This window comes from Siniperca chuatsi, linkage group LG2, assembly GCF_020085105.1.
Source record: "Siniperca chuatsi isolate FFG_IHB_CAS linkage group LG2, ASM2008510v1, whole genome shotgun sequence".
In the NCBI taxonomy this organism is placed as follows: domain Eukaryota; kingdom Metazoa; phylum Chordata; class Actinopteri; order Centrarchiformes; family Sinipercidae; genus Siniperca; species Siniperca chuatsi.
In genome coordinates, this window is record NC_058043.1 from 8,414,164 (window position 1) to 8,431,222 (window position 17,059).

Below are 17,059 nucleotides of genomic sequence, written 5' to 3' on the forward strand. Positions count from 1 at the left end.
GCTGCCAAGTCACTTCAGTCCATTCACATTCCACACAAGCCACAACAGAGCAGATGGAAAAGTACAACATACAACATATGTGGCACCCTAAAAACAGGATGTTACCTGAGAGAGGCTTTTCTAGGCAGATGTGTGACAAATAGCAAATTTGTGTGACGTTTTACACACCACAAAACTGTGTTTTTGACCTTGTGTTGAAGTGTTGTCTGTACAGTAGTTACACTTGCATGTGATGAAAATGGTGCTTCTTTTCCAATTCCAGTTTTTAATTGGTTTCATGTCAAAATGCCTTCTTTTTTTTCTATACACAATTCTTCCTGTACCTTTTTGTTCTGTAAAAATTGTGAAATGTCATTAAATTTGACTGTAGCACTGTTTTATAATATTGACAATATAAGGGAAACTATGTATTTGGGAAATCAAAATAAAATCTGATATAAAGATGTTTAAACCATTAATGGTTAAAAGAATATCAGGAAACAAACATTTCTTTTATTGGTTAAGAGGTTTTACAACTTCTGTTAGGCTGTTGGACACAACGATGGTTAGTGGGCTTATTTGGTGCTTTTTGCAAGTATGCACAAGGTGTATGACAAGAAATACATATCTTTTAATCTTTTGTCAATTATACATTCAGTTGCCTCTGGTTTTGGCATATAATTTGTCCACGAAAATGTCCCCCTCTGAACACACCTTAATTACATGATCTTTTGCAATCTTATGAGGTAGATTTTGTTAACTGCACATTTAAGATATGAAACATTTGTAAATCCAATTCTATCTATTCAAACCTAAAAGGGTTTACATTTAACAATGAGGCTTAACAGGTCCTAAAGCCCTTAATAAAAACTATTATAATAGACAAATCACAACTGAGATCTCTGATTTTGTGGTGATCTCTGCAACAGCATTTTTCATTTCAGTGCATCAGGGGTGATTGATTATTTTGTAATGTTTTACATATTTGCCTGAATAGAGTAAAACTGATATCCTTATACTTTTGTCAATTAATTATCATAACACAAAAGTGCCCTAACAGTGGTCCCATGATCAAAATAGTGAAGAGTAAAATTAGAAAATGTAAAAAACAACAACAACAACAAATTGGTTAAAACAGGGGTTTAGTACCCAGGATGAGGACTGTCAGGGGAACGTCAGCACAGAAGTCGGGTGACTGATAGAAGGGCTGCGATGCTAGTGAGGACGGGGCGCAGCCCGGCAGTCCCGCTGCGTGACATACAGTGTTCCCTGTTCTGGCCGATACAGCCTGCATAAGCCATCACGTGGGGAATGTAGTTCTGCTCATGGACCCCATGTAGCAGGTGAGCCAGGGGACCTTTGGCAAACACAGCCACATCTTCTCCTCCATGAGTCTCCATGTTCAGAGGTACGGCTGCCTGGGCTTGGTAGTTGTTTTCCTCTGAAAGGCAGGGACACAGAGAAACGATGTCAAGATATCACTCTTTTTAACAAAAAAAAAAAATCCACCCGAATTTTAAGGATCTCTGTGGAGTTTTTGCCCTCTAGTAGCGCTGTGGAGCTGTTTTTCTGTGGAAAAACATGCATGCGCATGCACACAGTGATGTGATACACAGTCCTGCCAATGATTGCACACTTTTCCACTGATCTACAGGTGGTGGTATGCAGCAATGTGCCAACAAAGACAGGGAAGAAGAAGACTGCAAGCAACTGAACATGAAGGTAAACAATGCTGGATTTAAAATCAGCTTTGCAAATATTTTATGAGGAAAAAAATACATTCAACACAAGAAAACACCACAGGGCACCTGTAATCTTAGTTATGCAGCATTAATCTGAGATTACTCAGTAACCACTCATGACTACATAACTCCTGTAACAAGTCATTTTGTGATATCATACTGTAATTTGCTGTGCTAATGTTCCCAGAAAGCCTGCTTTACTTAAACTATTAGGTGGAGAAATTAGTATTGTCGCCTCTTCTGCAATATAAATACTTGTATGACTAAAATAGCTTGTGGCACCACAATATTTACCTTTGTAAGGTTATTTGGGGGAATAATAAAAATACACTATTTACAGTGAAATGGCTGTAGATACTTTTTATAAAGTCAAAGAAGTTTAGGGTGGATTTTCCTTTTAACTGTAATCTTTCCTTTTAACATACCCTGACCTGATTTTACTTACGGTAGTTAATCGTGGAGACATTCTCCCTCGCACCATTAACAATTTTGTAACCTGGTCCATTCCCATATAAGATGGAGGTGAAGGGCTTCTGATCAATATCACTCAACATTGGGGCCAGACCTGTGGATGGAGACAGAGCATTAACTTACAGCACTACTAAAGAGATGGTACAACAAAGTTATAACACAGAACTGGATGTGCATCATTATCATTACATACCAAATATTGTGTTTCCTCTGACCGTGTAGCCTCCGAAGTTGAACATATGAGAATGGTCAGCAGTAACTATAGTCAGTGTATCATGGATGCTGGTCAAGAGATCTGCCCGGCCGATGGCTCTGTCCATTTCCACAGCTTCATGCAGAGCCTGCTTGGCTTTGCCCTCATGGTGTCCGTGGTCAATACGTCCTCCTGACAGAGGGGCAAATATTTCCATTTCGCTGTTAGACTCTTAAAGACACAGTGAAATTAAATATACATTTTCCAGTTTCTAATCCTGCATTCCTGTGTTAATTGTTCATTTATCTCTTGTTACATCTGTATTTTTAACAAAATCCCCTCTCTTTCTGTTAAACATAAAAATATTTTTGATGACTCATGGCGACTAGCTAGCCCCCCCATCACAAAAAACCACACTTCAATGTTAACTAGTGGGTAGCTAGCAGAGAAATATGGTAATAAGTGGTGTGTGTTCGGATTTTAGCGGGCAAAAACATAGTTTGCATTTCCAAAGAATGTGGCTGAGGTCTAATTTATTCATTTAACCTTTATCCTCCTCTTCCTGATCTAACAACGCAGGTCAGGGAGGTGTGGGTAGATGTGAACAGTCACACAGCTCCATATCTCTCCACAGCTCCATATACTGCCATATTTGTTGAGTCACGCCCACTTGTTTTTCGAGAGATATTTAAATCTCTCTCATAACTAAATCCCAGCCACATATTCTTAACTCGTAAATCTGTGACTTTAATGTCGGGTGACTTTAATGCTTTAAACAAACAAACAAAGTTTGTATGACATGTCGTTCAACCACGGGGCACGATGCAATAATTGTTCAGATGGGTGTAACGGTGCACGCTTTCAGACAAAATTTTTTCAAAGGCATTAATGGTTTTGCACTTGTTTGTATACACAAAAAGTGCCAAAGTCGTTGTGTGAGGAATGAAAAAAGAGAGAGAAGTTCAAACTGCTTACTCTCTCACCTCCATAAACCTGGCCAATTGCGGTTGGCATGTCAGATTGCCAAAAACAACAAATGGAGCCCCCACAATTCTGCCATCAGAAAGGTGTGGAGGGGCTTCTTTCACCTTCTTTCAGATGGTGTTCAACGATCCAACAAGCACTCTGTTTGTGTGCTTGTTGGATCGTACTACCCCTGACCCCTTTATTCTCCCTCAGTCTGGCTTAACAATCACTGTCATACTGTCATACAAGAGCCATGTAATCATGCTTCTTTCAGCAGATTCGGCCAAGGACATATAGTTATCAACAACAACCTTCCTGTGCCTTCTATATCTAATATTGTTCTGACATTGGCCATTCACAGATTACTCAGTATTTGTTCCAACAATGATGATGAGACCAGAACAATACAGAATTTTGTTTTAATGGCTCGTGTTTTCTCTTCTCCTACATACACTGCCTAGAATAAACAGCAACAGATGTAAAAATTCCTTTATAACACAACCTATTACATTTCTGTTTTCATAGTTTGTCCACTTCTCTCCTGCCTCTGAGTAAAGGACTGCTTTGTCTTTGTTGTTTGCTGGCTTTTATGTTTTTCAGTCCTATTCCATGTAAATGCTACTGAATGTTATATGTTTCTCATTGTATTTTATTAACTGCTGCAAAAAACTTTTCCCTTGAAGGGACAATTAAAGTGGTCATATTATGCTTCTTGGCTTTTTCCCTTTCCTTTATTGTGTTACTTATCTTTTTGTGCATGTAATAGGTTTGCAAAGTGAAAAAGCCCAAAGTCCACCCCAAAGGGAGTTACCCTCTTCCACAGAAAACACTGCTCCTGAACTGCCTGAAAACAGCTCAATTGTAGTCCAGCATTTACTTCCGTAACGTATCTACGTCACTATGTAACGCGTGTCGTAATGCACAAATTGAGCAGTGATGGGTAAGATTCTTAGCCGAGAGATTAATATCAGCTGAGGAGCATTACAAGAAATACTCAAAGAACCAAGAAAAGCTTGACGTATATACACAATTCTAGAAACTGCCCTTTAACCTTAGTTGGGGCCACCCTTCTTGGTTAGCTTCAAAACATATTTATCTCACTTTCCTGGACCCCCCAAGACATATCTGGAAACTCTTTTTAATTGGGGCCCTGTCCTTTACGTTACCTCAAAGCATGTTATTCCTACCTCACAGAGAAGCATGATATATTATAGATCAGTATAACTCTAAACTATAACATGCAACTTCAACAGAGATCTAACAAGCAGTTTCCACAAGTACAATTGATACCCTAGTTAATATAAAGTTGTCACTGTGATGTAGTGACAGTCAGTTAAAATGTTATGTATGAAAGATAAATTAGTTACAAATTAATGCTTACTAGACATCTTGCTCCAGTCTAGGTTGTAACTAATGTGCTAGTACGAGAGTACGGCTGAAAAAGTATGAGAAAAAATATGGTGTTTTTTGAAAATGAAACCATGTAAACCTCTTCTGGTACAACCCCAAAATGAAATGATTTCCACTGGTATGTTAATGGTCTTGAGGCATTTTCTGATTTTTTTTTTTATGATTAAAGCCAGGTCCTCTGGCTGAAGGGCAATCTCGCTAACCACAGGCCACCATGCTGCTTCTATCCCCTGTCACGCATACAAGTTTATGCCGTTATGGGGTCTACACATGAACACAACAAAAACAGAATTTGGTTACACAAAGGAAGACTTTGACTATTGCTTGGATCTCACAAACAGACCCCGGTATGTAAAGCCACTTTTAGACATGGAATCTGTAACAATAAGTTCATATTGGTTAATAAGTTTAATAGAGAAAAATTTTTAATCATACTTAAAAACATGCCTAGTTCCCAAGTAAGCTGACTATTAGAGAAACTTTTATGGGGAAAAAAGATTCAGATATTTCAAATATGATGCCAACATGTAAATCTGGCAGAACATTTAGGGATATCAGTGCATGTTTTGTAACAAGTAACAAAATTTTTCATGTTCAATATTTTGGGAAAATTAAGACTCTATTTAAGCCGAAAAAATGGTGGACCTATCAACAGGACGTACAAGGACGGAGAATGCATGGAATAAAGAAAGACAATATCTTTGGTTCCGCTGCATCAATTTTGAGTGCAACACTAAATCAGTGGAGCACTGTTTTCACGCATGAGATTGGCCTCGATCTTTTCATCCCAGTTTCATTACATTACATTTATTGAGCCGGCGCTTTTATCCAAGAGACTTACAATATGTGCATTCAGCCATGCAGATACAATCCAAGAATTGCTTGAGTCATGCCAGTACATCAACTTCATCAAATATGCTGAACTGCTTCAAGTGCTACATTTAAAACAATAAGAAGTAAGAGAAAGAGTTGGAGGTTTTTTATAGGCCAAAGTGCTGAACGGATGAGTTTTCTGCCCGCGTTGGAGGATGTGTACAGTTTCTGCTGTCCTAATGTCGAAGTGGGGCTCGTTCCACCATTGTAGAGCCAGGACAGCAAACAGTCGTGATTTCGTTGAGAGGTAGCTGGGCCCCCCTTGTAGTGAGGGAGTCGGAAGCAAGCCAGCAGAGCGTAGTGGATAGGCTGGGGTGTATGGTTTGACCATGTCCTGGATGTAGGATGGGCTTAAGCCATTCGCAGCACGGTAGGCGAGTACCAGTGTCTTGAATCAGATTCGAGCAGCCTCAGAAAGTGGTTTCAGAAAGAAAGAAAGCACGTGTCTCCCCTGAAATGTTTAACTATTTCTTTAATAATCCTAATAACAACGTTTGGTATCAACAGTCAACATCAACTGGCCTTGACTAACTGATCAGTGGTGACACCCAAATCATATACATCACAGTGTGTATCCCCGCCTTAAGGGACATTCACTATTGAAATCTGCAATGATTTCGACAACTTAACTACCTCAACAGACCAGTCTGATAGGTTTTTGTGACACCGGCCCCAAAGCACCAGCCCCAATTTCACCATAAGGCTACAAACTCACCTTCTACAAGCAGGTAAAATCCACTGGGGTTCTTCCTCAGGATCTTGATGGCCACCTCCACCATCTCTGTCAGCGAAGGATCAGTCTCAGTGTTTCTCTCCAAGTCATATGTCAGATCCGCAGGTTCAAAGAGACCTGGAATAACAGAAGGCACGCTTCTAGCATAAACAGGACATTTCACGCAGAAAATAAGCCTACAGCAAATGCATACACATATATGGCTCTTCATTTACACTTCAATGAGAATTTCATAATGACTCACCCAATAAGTAATCCACGTTGTTAGGGTTTAGTGATAAGAGCTGCTTCTTGTTCCATACATAATGGCCTTTCTGCACAGTTAAAAAAAAAGCCACAAATGTACACTTTGAACTCCTAAATATGTAAATGTAATTGAGAAGATAAAAGAGGCAGCGAGAAATGAGAAGAGCAAAGAGAGGAAGAGGAGGAGAAATTTACTTTATCCTTCATTCTGTCAGTCCACTCCTGCACCAGGTTTCTCCCGTCTTTTCGTGTGCCGCTGTGCTTCGCAACGTCAGGGTACTCTACATCTGATTTGTTTTTGGGGAACATATACTTCCTCCCTCCACCCATAATCACCTGCAAAACCGCAGAACAGAATAATAAATTACAATCTTAGTCTTAACTGTTTCAGGACCAAATGATCACATGCTCTGTGTATGAGAAAGCAACAATTGACAGTTAGCTAAGGCTAAGTAGCTAATGCTACGGTAAGCTAAGGCCCGCTCCCCTCAGTTACTATTGCTACCCCTATCAAGTGCACATTGCTAACATGGGTAGACTTACTACTCAAAGTTCCTAATTATTTTTGATTTCAGACAGTAAAATCATTATTCCGTAGACAAAAGCAGGCTTCTGATTTCTAGCCTGTGACCTCCAATTTTATTGGCTGAAATGACAACTGTTGCTAGCAGATTTTACCAGCTTTAGTTAGCTAGCTAATTAAGCTAATGTTAGGTTCACAAGTTGGTTGAAAACAGGGTCTCCGGCTGAAATTTGAATGTTAAATGTTTGTTTTAAAGCAAGGTAAAAATAAATATTGATCACATGATTTATGAACGTTATACATGGATTTATCTAGGACCATACACAGTAATATTTTTTTAGACAGTAGATTTAAAAACAGCTTTTTGCCTTTATTTGATAGGAACAGCTCAGGAAGTGTGGGAGACAGGTTATTTTTAATGTAATGTTAAAGCCCAAATATTAATGTAGTATGACATGCCCTGTAGAACACACTGTTTACATTTGTTTTGGAGAGGGTACTTACCACTTGCTGAGAAACCCAAAGCTTGACAGGCAGTGATGCCAAATTGGTTTGATGTTTTCCAGCCCAATAATTGCTCATATGATTTATGAATATAATTTTAATATACTGTCATTTTTTTATTCATTTAAAAACCAGCCCAGCTCATGGTAAACCAGCCCAAATCCTGTCCACCTACCCAAGCCCATTTTACCCCGCACAATGCAACCCAAAACCAACCAAACTGGGGAGAAGACCACCAGATCTGGCAGCACTGTTGATAGGCCAGCAAGCCTAGTTACAGATGCTAAGCTATGATTGGACAAACGTTGCCTGGGGGAGGGGTTTAGCGAACTGTCAATTAAAAACGAACACAGAACATCATAATCAGCTTGTAAATGTAAAAACTGGTTACACTATTTGATTACTCCAATGTTGGTACTCATTTGGTGACAAAACATATATGTTCAACAAAGTATCTGTTGCTTAGTTGTGCATCTTCAATGCAAACCAAATTACCTAAAAATCACCTGAAATTCTGAGGGCTTTAGTGACACGTCACTTGATAATAAGTTGTGTATCAGAATAAATACTTTTGACTCACATCAATGTTGGGAATGTTTTCAAAGAGTTGTCTGGCGATATCCTTGCAGCCGGCCTGCAGTGCTTCAGCTGGCATCTCATTGTCGGAGTACCAGTCTCTGTCCACGCAGTGGGCGTAAGCAGCACTGGGAGTTGCATGGTTGACACGGGTTGTTGTCACTATTCCCACTGACTTGCCTGCCGTGGACACACACACATACACGTACAGGCAGCTGTCTAAATTTGGGTCATTTTTGATTAAAGAACATTTTCAGACCTAGATAAGTTACTGGCATTTTAGTACAGAGTTTCCTTTTTTGTTTATCTGGGCAGTGTTTTCTTGCTGAACTGCAGTGGAGGGAGAGTAGCGCGAAGAGGAAATTTTGTAATAAAATTAATTTGGAAATTTTCACAAAGTACTCACTTGATTTGCTAATTCAGAGAAGCTTCATATAAGCTAATTTGGTTGAAACTGAAATCCATTGCATAATCAATGTGAACGCAATTGTAAATCATGTGAAAATATCTCAGAAAGTTCAATTCATGGGCACTGGATTGAACCAATTTTTGTTCAGAGACAGATACAATTTATCGCCAAAAACCAACAAAAAGTTACATTGTACATTGCAGTTTTGTTGTGTAGTCAAGGTTCCCACAAGAAAATGATGATACTGCTCATCCCTAGTCTATATAACAGTTTTAACAGTAATGTCCACAAATGATCAATGGATGGACCAGTATTTATCAGCATAAAAAATGGTTTTCCACTAATAAATCTTCTGGATATAAAAAGTAAAACATTAAAAGCAAAACCAGCAGAGGACAGTCTTGTAAAATGATCTGATGAAAAACATTTTCTTCACCATTTCTATTTGCTTTGTGCTGGTCAGCTGCTGCCTGCCATGTTCCTTGAGGAATGATTGGATTTCTTATTATCTGCGACCCCTGAACCCACACACATGCACACACACACCCTGAGCCTCACCGACCCCTAACTTATCCTCTCCACTGCCCTCTGAAAATCCATTGTACTCATTCCTTTCACATCTCTGTCTCCTTCTTTTAGGAGGCAAAACTTTTATTGTTTTGTCTTTAAAGTGTTGTGTTACACAACATGTTCCAGCAGATTGCGTAATGTAAAATATAGTTTTGTTTTGGCTCTATGGATACAGTATTGAACTGATTATTGAAATTGAAGCCACCCCTAAACCCATGTGCAATTGGTTTTGTATTTACTAACAACACTACAAACCACTTGAAATTTGAATCAACAAAAACAACCAATAACCTGACAAAACTTCATATTAACAATGGCCAGATATAGATTTTTGAAAAATAAGTGGTTAAAAGTTAGTCTCTTGTCGTCTGAAATGAGAATACATCAAAAAATAACTTAACTTAGGTCAAGTTAATGTCACTTACAAACTGCTCTAAGGATAACTTTGGTTTAACGAATAAACAGCTGAAAAAGGGGAATGAGCAGAGTGAAAAAAACATGTATTAAGAGCATCACTTTCAAGAACACTTCAAAGTCATTGCTTTGAGCGATGAAGTCGCCCTGGTGAGTATTCCCACTTTCCATTAACACAGCATTAACTACAACCACAATTAGGTTTCCTCAGACATGAAACGCATGATAATTGATTGCAAACATCTGAAAAATTACAATTCTGCATCCCTGTAGACAAAGAGAAGTCTGTGAAAGAGGCCTGTGTTATTTAACGTGACTCTACCTGCATCCTTAGCCCATCTGAGGATGGAGGTGACCTCATTGCCCTCCGTGGTGTTACACTGGGATCGGACAGCAGCTGCACTCACTCCCACCGTGCCCTCATTGGCCTTGACCCCGCAGAGGTAAGCTGTGGCGGTGCCAGCACTGTCTGGCACCTGTGCGTTAGTGTTGTATGTCTGCAGAGTTACAGGCCAATGATGTGTGGTCAGAATTCAGATATCAAATAGGATTGTTTATAGTCATTCTGATGACATGACACTGACCGGACTGGTGCTATTTTGACAATAACATTTTTTACTCAATTAAAGGATAAAGATGCCATTATTCTTACTGTCAGCAAATGCCATGAAAAGACCAAAACCTACAATGTGTTATTCCATCTCTCAATACTTTCTAACTTCCTTACCCTGTCAGCCCCAGACCCATTGGTTCCTATTAAATCTTTAGAAACAAACACATCACAAATATATAGTTTTATATTTAAAAAAAGGCTTAATAATTTCCTGAAACAGTTGGGAATTGTGGTTTTAAGCAAACATTACTCAGACAAAAGGAAATGGGGACTATTTTCAGCCACGGATTAATACACATTTATGTTTATTTTTTAACTGTGTCAGACAAAAGGAGCCAATTTCTAGACATCACCTTGGGCTGTGGGAAATTATGATGGCATTTCTACTATTTTCTACCATTTTATAGATTAAATGATTAATCAGATAATCAAGAAAATAATCAACAGATTAATCAATACTGAAAATAATTGTTAGTTGCAGCACTATTGCCACTACTGGCTTGTTGGCTGAGGCGCACACTCAGACCAGAAAAAAAACAACTGATGGACATACAGTATGAATGATTCTTATCAATACTGTGTTTTTAATAGTTTTTGGTCAACAATGGTGGATCATTGACACAGAAGAATAAACTACATCAGGCTTTGGCTACACAGACAACATTTGTTAGTAGGATCAGTTAATTTTTGGTTTTGGTTTTTTCATGGGATTAATTGGCAGTAAGAAAAATATAGAATATTGCCAGACTTATAGTTTAACTGGTTCATATAAAAGGCCATAGTTGCTGGTGATTCATGAGGCCTAAATAATCAAACTAGTTTGTGATTTCTGGCCGTCTTTTTATCAAATCTGTAACATAATACACAGCCAGTATGATGTGATGCAGTGAGTGACCTTGTTTACGGTCACAGGCCTTGTCAGGAAGCCATTAATGGCCACAGGCAGATCAATATATTGTGCCATACTATATGATATAAAAATGGCCGAGTCAGACCTTAGCCAAAGACACAAAAGGGAACTTGTCCATCTCCAGCTGCGTCTCTTCTCCACTCTGTCCGTTCAGCTGACCCTTCAGTATTCGAGCAGCTGTCACCGTGGGAACGCCCATACCTAAACATAAAAAGCAGGTCGAATGTTAGGATCACATTCATTTGTCCTCAGGGCCGGAGAGAAAGAGACTGAACATGAAAAATATTATCATTTTTCAATCACTGCTGTGCAAAGCACACAATGCATGAACAATTTTTGTTTTCTTTGACATTTTAGAACAAGATGAACTACTGTTAGGTAAAACATTTTCTTGGGACAAATTACTTGAAAAACATATAAACAAAGATAAGAAACAAAGATAAACAGGTGAGACAAAGAAAGGACTTTGTGTAGCTCATCTGTAACTTGCAGGATGACTTTAACTTTCCATGATGTTTTGTTGTTTGGATACCTAGAATGAATGTCTGAATTTGAAGATAATTACAGATAAGTATGAGAAACTGTTCAATATACTTTTTAGGTCACAGGAACTGAGGACCTCTTGTAATTTTCCATGACTTTTTTTGTTTTATTTTCTAAGGTGAATGCTTGGAATTAAAGATAATCACAGGAAAACAGTTTAATACTGTATACTCCAAAGTAACTGCTTTTCTCTTCTTACGGTAAACCTTTCTTGTATTGTATGCAGGAAGAAAATTACCATTTGCCCCAGGTCTAGTTTGGTAACTTACAGTAATGTTGAAGACTGCCCTGCATAAATAAAGCATGCGCATTTCACAAAGCTAAGAGGTAAGAGGTAAACAGAGGAAACACTTTATCGTGCAGCTGAGTCTCATTATTTAAACAGACCTGGTATAAGGTAATGGGAAACATTTTCCAGTTAAACAAATCATTCCCTGTTTGTCCTACCAACTTTCTTTCCAAGATTCTGCCTGTTATTCTCTAACTACGCTAACATGACTATGCATGCAGCAGTGCGCAAGAATGTCATGTGCCTATAGTCCAAACAGAGAGCAGAGGCCCAATGAAGGATAAAGGTTATTGTGCGACCAATGAGCGGCCCAGCACAAACAGAAGCCCAGTGATCTGGTGACAGCACAGTTGTTTTGTTTGATACTATTCATTCACCTCTAATGTTAGAAAACATTTGAAAAATCTCATTCATTTTCTACTGGATTATGGGATCCCCTATAACATAATTCCAGTTTAAATGAAACTGCTGGACTGTCCATAAAAATGACAAAAGGGAAAAGTGGGTCTTTGGTGGTGAAGAGCTTACTGCAATTCAAATCATTCTGCAGGAGATGGTGGCTTACCATCTCCAAGGAAGAGGATGAGATTCTTCGCTTTGTTTTTATTGAGATCTTGCAGCGTCAGAGCGTTCTTCAGGGTCCGCTGGGCCCAAGTATTCCAAAACTTGGGATCCTTCTCTTGTTCTGTGTATCGCGATAAACAAGTCTGGTTAGCTTTGGATAGTTAGAGGAATCAGCATTTTTGCTTAAAAATGACTAAAACGATAATTCAATTATCAAAAGAGTTTATCAATCGACTAATCCATTTACTAACCATGACTAGCCTCTAATTGTAACCAAATCAGTCAAATCATCTAAAAGCGACATACAATTTCCAATGTTAATAACCCACATACTACAAATTTAGGTTAACCTGTTATCATAAAATGTGACGGCAGAAGTTGTAACACGACAAATACACGTCTCTCTCCTACAGAGCAGCAGGGTGATCATTTTTAAAGAAAATGTAATCAAACAATAAATTCCTGTTATTTTCGTGGCGCCACCAAGCTGAATACGGCGGCAAAAATATCTAGTGTTTGAAAAAAACAGGAAATCCATTTGGATAAATAAAACTTCCTTAAAGGATTCCAAACATTCTCCTACAACCTTGAAAACTTCCAGTGTTTGTTGAACTTCTCCTGTTGCGTTACAGACAGCTGGACAGTTGTTGTTGTGGGGTTGTGGCAACTGACTAACAACATAGTAACTTACCAGGGAATTGTGGCTTCCCCAAACTCCTCAAGATCAGACAGGAGCAAATGATGAGCAGGGCTGTCACCTTCATGTTGTCTCTGTGTGGCTGCCGCGTCACTCTAGACAGCCATAACATGCCACTTTGAGAAGCTGAGGAAGCCTGTGTGCAGTCACCTCACAGCTAGCGAGATAAAAAGAACACACACTAGTGATTAAGTCTGTGTCATCTTGTCACACACAGACTCTGACATACTGTTTTAATATTTATTTACTCTGTGATGATTTGACTGAGCACACTTTTTAGGGAAACAACACATTTCTTGCTCACGCTGTACCGCTTTCTGTAAGTGACCAATATAGTCACAGGCTTGTCCTGTTGAATAGTGGAGTGTTGGTTCTTTGCTTAGTGGGACCGTAACAGAAATTATGGAGAGAAGTGGTAATATTACTTGCTCCCTTCTCTCACACAGGCTTTCCAACTAAAGAAACAGGCAAAGTAAGGCTGTGTGGGGAGGCAAAAAGCACTAGGAGAATGGACCAACAGTCAACAGTGTGTTGATGAAAGATATTTTTTGTGTGTTGTTGAACAGCGGCAGAAACAAAAGGAGAGCTTGGTAGAGTTAAGCTGGAGACCTCGCTGGGGATATAACTATTCACAACAGGGGGCCCTTATGGGTCCTGGCCAGTCAAGCTTTCATCTATAATTATCCACATCCTTCTCCTTTCTTCCCTGTGCTTATAGTCAAGGTCATTTTAATGGGATTGAGCTCCATAGCACTGAGAGGTTTAAGGGCCATAATAAAGCCGATTAACACCAAATGATTGACTGGACAAGTCCCCCCGGAGAAAAAAAAAACTCAAGACACTAACACTTTTATCGCAAAAATCTTTCACCTGTGCATTTCTGAGAGGAGGATTTTTTTTGTTGAGTATGGATGGGGTTTATGTGCAAACATCTATAATACCGTACCGTCCAAATTGCAAGATAAGTATAGCATTATCTAGTTAAATCACTATCTACATCACTATTGTGTTTCCCATCAAACCATGGCCTGTTGTCACTACTATACACACACATATGTGAAATCCACCTTTTTTTACTGACTATAATGAAATTCCAACTGTGTGCAAAGATCACCTCATCAACACTTCCAAAAACTTGCTCAGACTTGGTTTACTAAGAAACAGGCATGTCTGAACCAAAAGAAAAATCTTGCACCAACCAGGCAGAAGTCGATGTGTATAATAACAAGGTACACTATTAATCCCAGATGACATGCCAGAAGCCAGTTGTTCATACCATCCCCCAAATGCAGCACGCCCCTTAAAAGCTGCCAGGTCCACCCAGGGGCAGTGGCCCAGCCAGTCTGCAGGTAAAGTAGCAAAGCAGTGCCACCACGGCCACCAGCAGGATACCAGTCAGGGTAGTGGTGAGTATCACGTGAAATCCCACTTCAATCATGGTGTCACCAAGCATTCGGCAAAACCCAACTCGTGTGAAATGGGGTGAAATTTCCCAGCAGTAAATAATCCCAGGGCTCTTTCCTGAGCTGCCGCTGAAGCCTGAAGCAAGTCAAACAGGCTCTTAAATGTGTCACTGCAGCAGGTAGCAGCTCCAAAGCAAGGATTAGGCTTTTAATTATGCTCAGAAGTGGATGGCTGATAAAGAGAGGCTGAACTCCAAAATATTCGATCACAACTCTACATTTATCGTGCTGTGGCTGTTTTTTCAGACAGACGAGATAGTGTTATCTTGGCAAGGACACTAAACACAGTTGCCAGTTTTTAAATAGGCAACTTGGTTTGCTTCTCACACTAGGCTGGCTCATCCAACCTCTTGTATGCACACAGAATAACTAGGCACTTTTTTTCCCACTGGAGGGTACATCTATCTTGTTTGTTTTTTTTTACTATTTGTGTAAAGATCTTATCTGTCATTACTTGCAAATATTTAGCTAGATAAATTATAGTAAAACATTTTATAATTATTGTGTCAAGAACTTAATGGGTGGTGACAGTCTAAAGTAGAGCCTCCCAAACTTGTTCATGTCCAAAACTCACAACTATATCTGCAAAAGTCCACGTCACATCTGAAATTCTGTCATTAAAAACCCCAAATAAGAGACAAAGGGGAACAAAATGGCATTTTACTGCAACTTCCTATACATTAAAGGGGTGATGAAAAAGGAGTAAGTGCAGGGAAACCCATTGCAAGCACTTCTCCAAGCTCCAACTGTCTAAATGACTCAGGTCGATGTCAAAAATTACAACATAAAATCCTGTAGCCTATGTATTATTAATGAATGAATTAAAACTGTATTACTGACGCCCATCAAGGACCAGCACGTAATACTAGTGAAAAACGGAGTCTCGGTGCAACAGTTGACCATAAATCTATCTTTTAAAACCCCGAGTGGATCATTTGACATTGCTTCAGAACGAGGATAAGCAGCAATAATAATAAGAGAGGATGCTGAGAGGAAAGGAAAGATGCAAAAAAAATTAAAAACAGAGTAACAACCCTTTAACCAAATTTCAGCCTAAACTCCGACAGCATGTTTCTCCAAAAGCAGCCTGTTATATGTGTAAGACAAGCCCCTCAAAAAAGTTGGATTGTTGTTTTACTTACTGCAAGTGGCGCTTTTTTTCCGCGATAGAAATCTACATCAAAATGTGTCTGCAGTACATTCAGTCCTTCACCTTGAAATGTGTGTCCTTGCCGCTGCTTTCACAGTCCTTTATAAGGCCACACTTGTTCGGCTCTGACTCTGGGGGTCTGAGAATAGTGGTCTGTATCCCACGAGGGGCAAAAAAAACAAAAAAAAAAACCCTTAGAAATAATGATGCATGCTGCTGCTGTGGGTGTGGACCGAGAGCTCCGCCTGCCGGACGACCGATGCATTGCCTCAAAGACAGAGTCCCATAATTATACTGTAAATAAGTTGTGGTGGAAGTATTCAGAAACTTTAAGTAGCAATACTACAATTTAAAAATAGCCTACTCCATCATTAGTAAAAATAAAAGTACTCAGTAGAATGGCCATGCTAGTGTTATATTATTATATATTGTAATATTGGATCACTACAAATGCTATACAAATAAAGTTTATTATTATTATTAATGATGCATTAACATGTATAGGCTGCAGAGATTTAATGTTGTAGCTGAGGTGGAGCTCATTTTAACCATTTCATATACTGTATAATGTCATAGCTTATTTATTTATTTAATGTTTATTATTTTAGGGACAAGTATCATGGACCAATGCCACATACCACAGCATTTATTGCCTAAGATAGTTTGCGATGCCCGTCGCTATATGGCCCTTTAAAATAGACAAAACTCAACAAGAAAATACATAGGGAAAAAACCCCACAAAATTAACAATGCAAAAAAATGACAATGAAATTACCATAAAACTGAATGACAAGCACAAAAACATCCTTAAAAATGCAGAATGTTTTATAAACTGATCATATGTTTGTAATGAAAAATCTTAATCTGTAAAGCAACTAAAAACTACAGCAGTTAAGAAAATGTAGTGGAGTAAAAAGTAGCATGAAATGTAATTACTCAAGTACCTCAAAATTGTACTTAAGTGAAGTACTTAAGTACTTTAGTAAATTAATTTTGTTACTTTCCACCACTGCTAACTAACTAAACAACTAGCAACTTAAAAAACACACAGAGATAAATAGCCCCCGAATATAAACAGTGGTGAAATGTGTTTTAAGTTGTATAGTTGCTGTTAAAATAATCATTTTATCTAGCTCCATTATTGTTTATTAAATCCTTGAAACATTAGACAACATGAACTTACTGCAGTAAATAGATAGGCTTTCATTTATGGACATGGAT

The 17,059-nt window shown here is 38.8% G+C and overlaps 1 protein-coding gene across 3 annotated transcripts; it reads right to left on the bottom strand.

The window, feature by feature from the left end:
• Positions 1 to 472: 472 nt before the first annotated feature.
• alpl (alkaline phosphatase, biomineralization associated) lies at positions 473 to 15,993 on the bottom strand. 3 transcript variants are annotated; one of them, XM_044167883.1, is made up of 12 exons: positions 15,902 to 15,993; positions 13,220 to 13,382; positions 12,530 to 12,649; positions 11,218 to 11,333; positions 9,932 to 10,106; positions 8,221 to 8,396; positions 6,809 to 6,949; positions 6,612 to 6,681; positions 6,350 to 6,484; positions 2,386 to 2,577; positions 2,167 to 2,286; positions 473 to 1,420 (listed from the first exon to the last, which is right to left on the bottom strand). In XM_044167883.1, the coding sequence occupies exons 2-12, from the start codon at positions 13,335 to 13,337 to the stop codon at positions 1,155 to 1,157; spliced, it is 1,629 nt and encodes a 542-aa protein (XP_044023818.1). In that variant the 5' UTR covers positions 13,338 to 13,382; positions 15,902 to 15,993; the 3' UTR covers positions 473 to 1,154. The 3 variants fall into 3 exon arrangements, with proteins under 3 accessions (XP_044023818.1, XP_044023834.1, XP_044023826.1); XM_044167899.1 differs by having other exon boundaries at positions 15,831 to 15,992; XM_044167891.1 differs by lacking the exon at positions 15,902 to 15,993 and adding an exon at positions 14,425 to 14,738.
• Between the last annotated feature and the right edge of the window lie 1,066 nt (positions 15,994 to 17,059).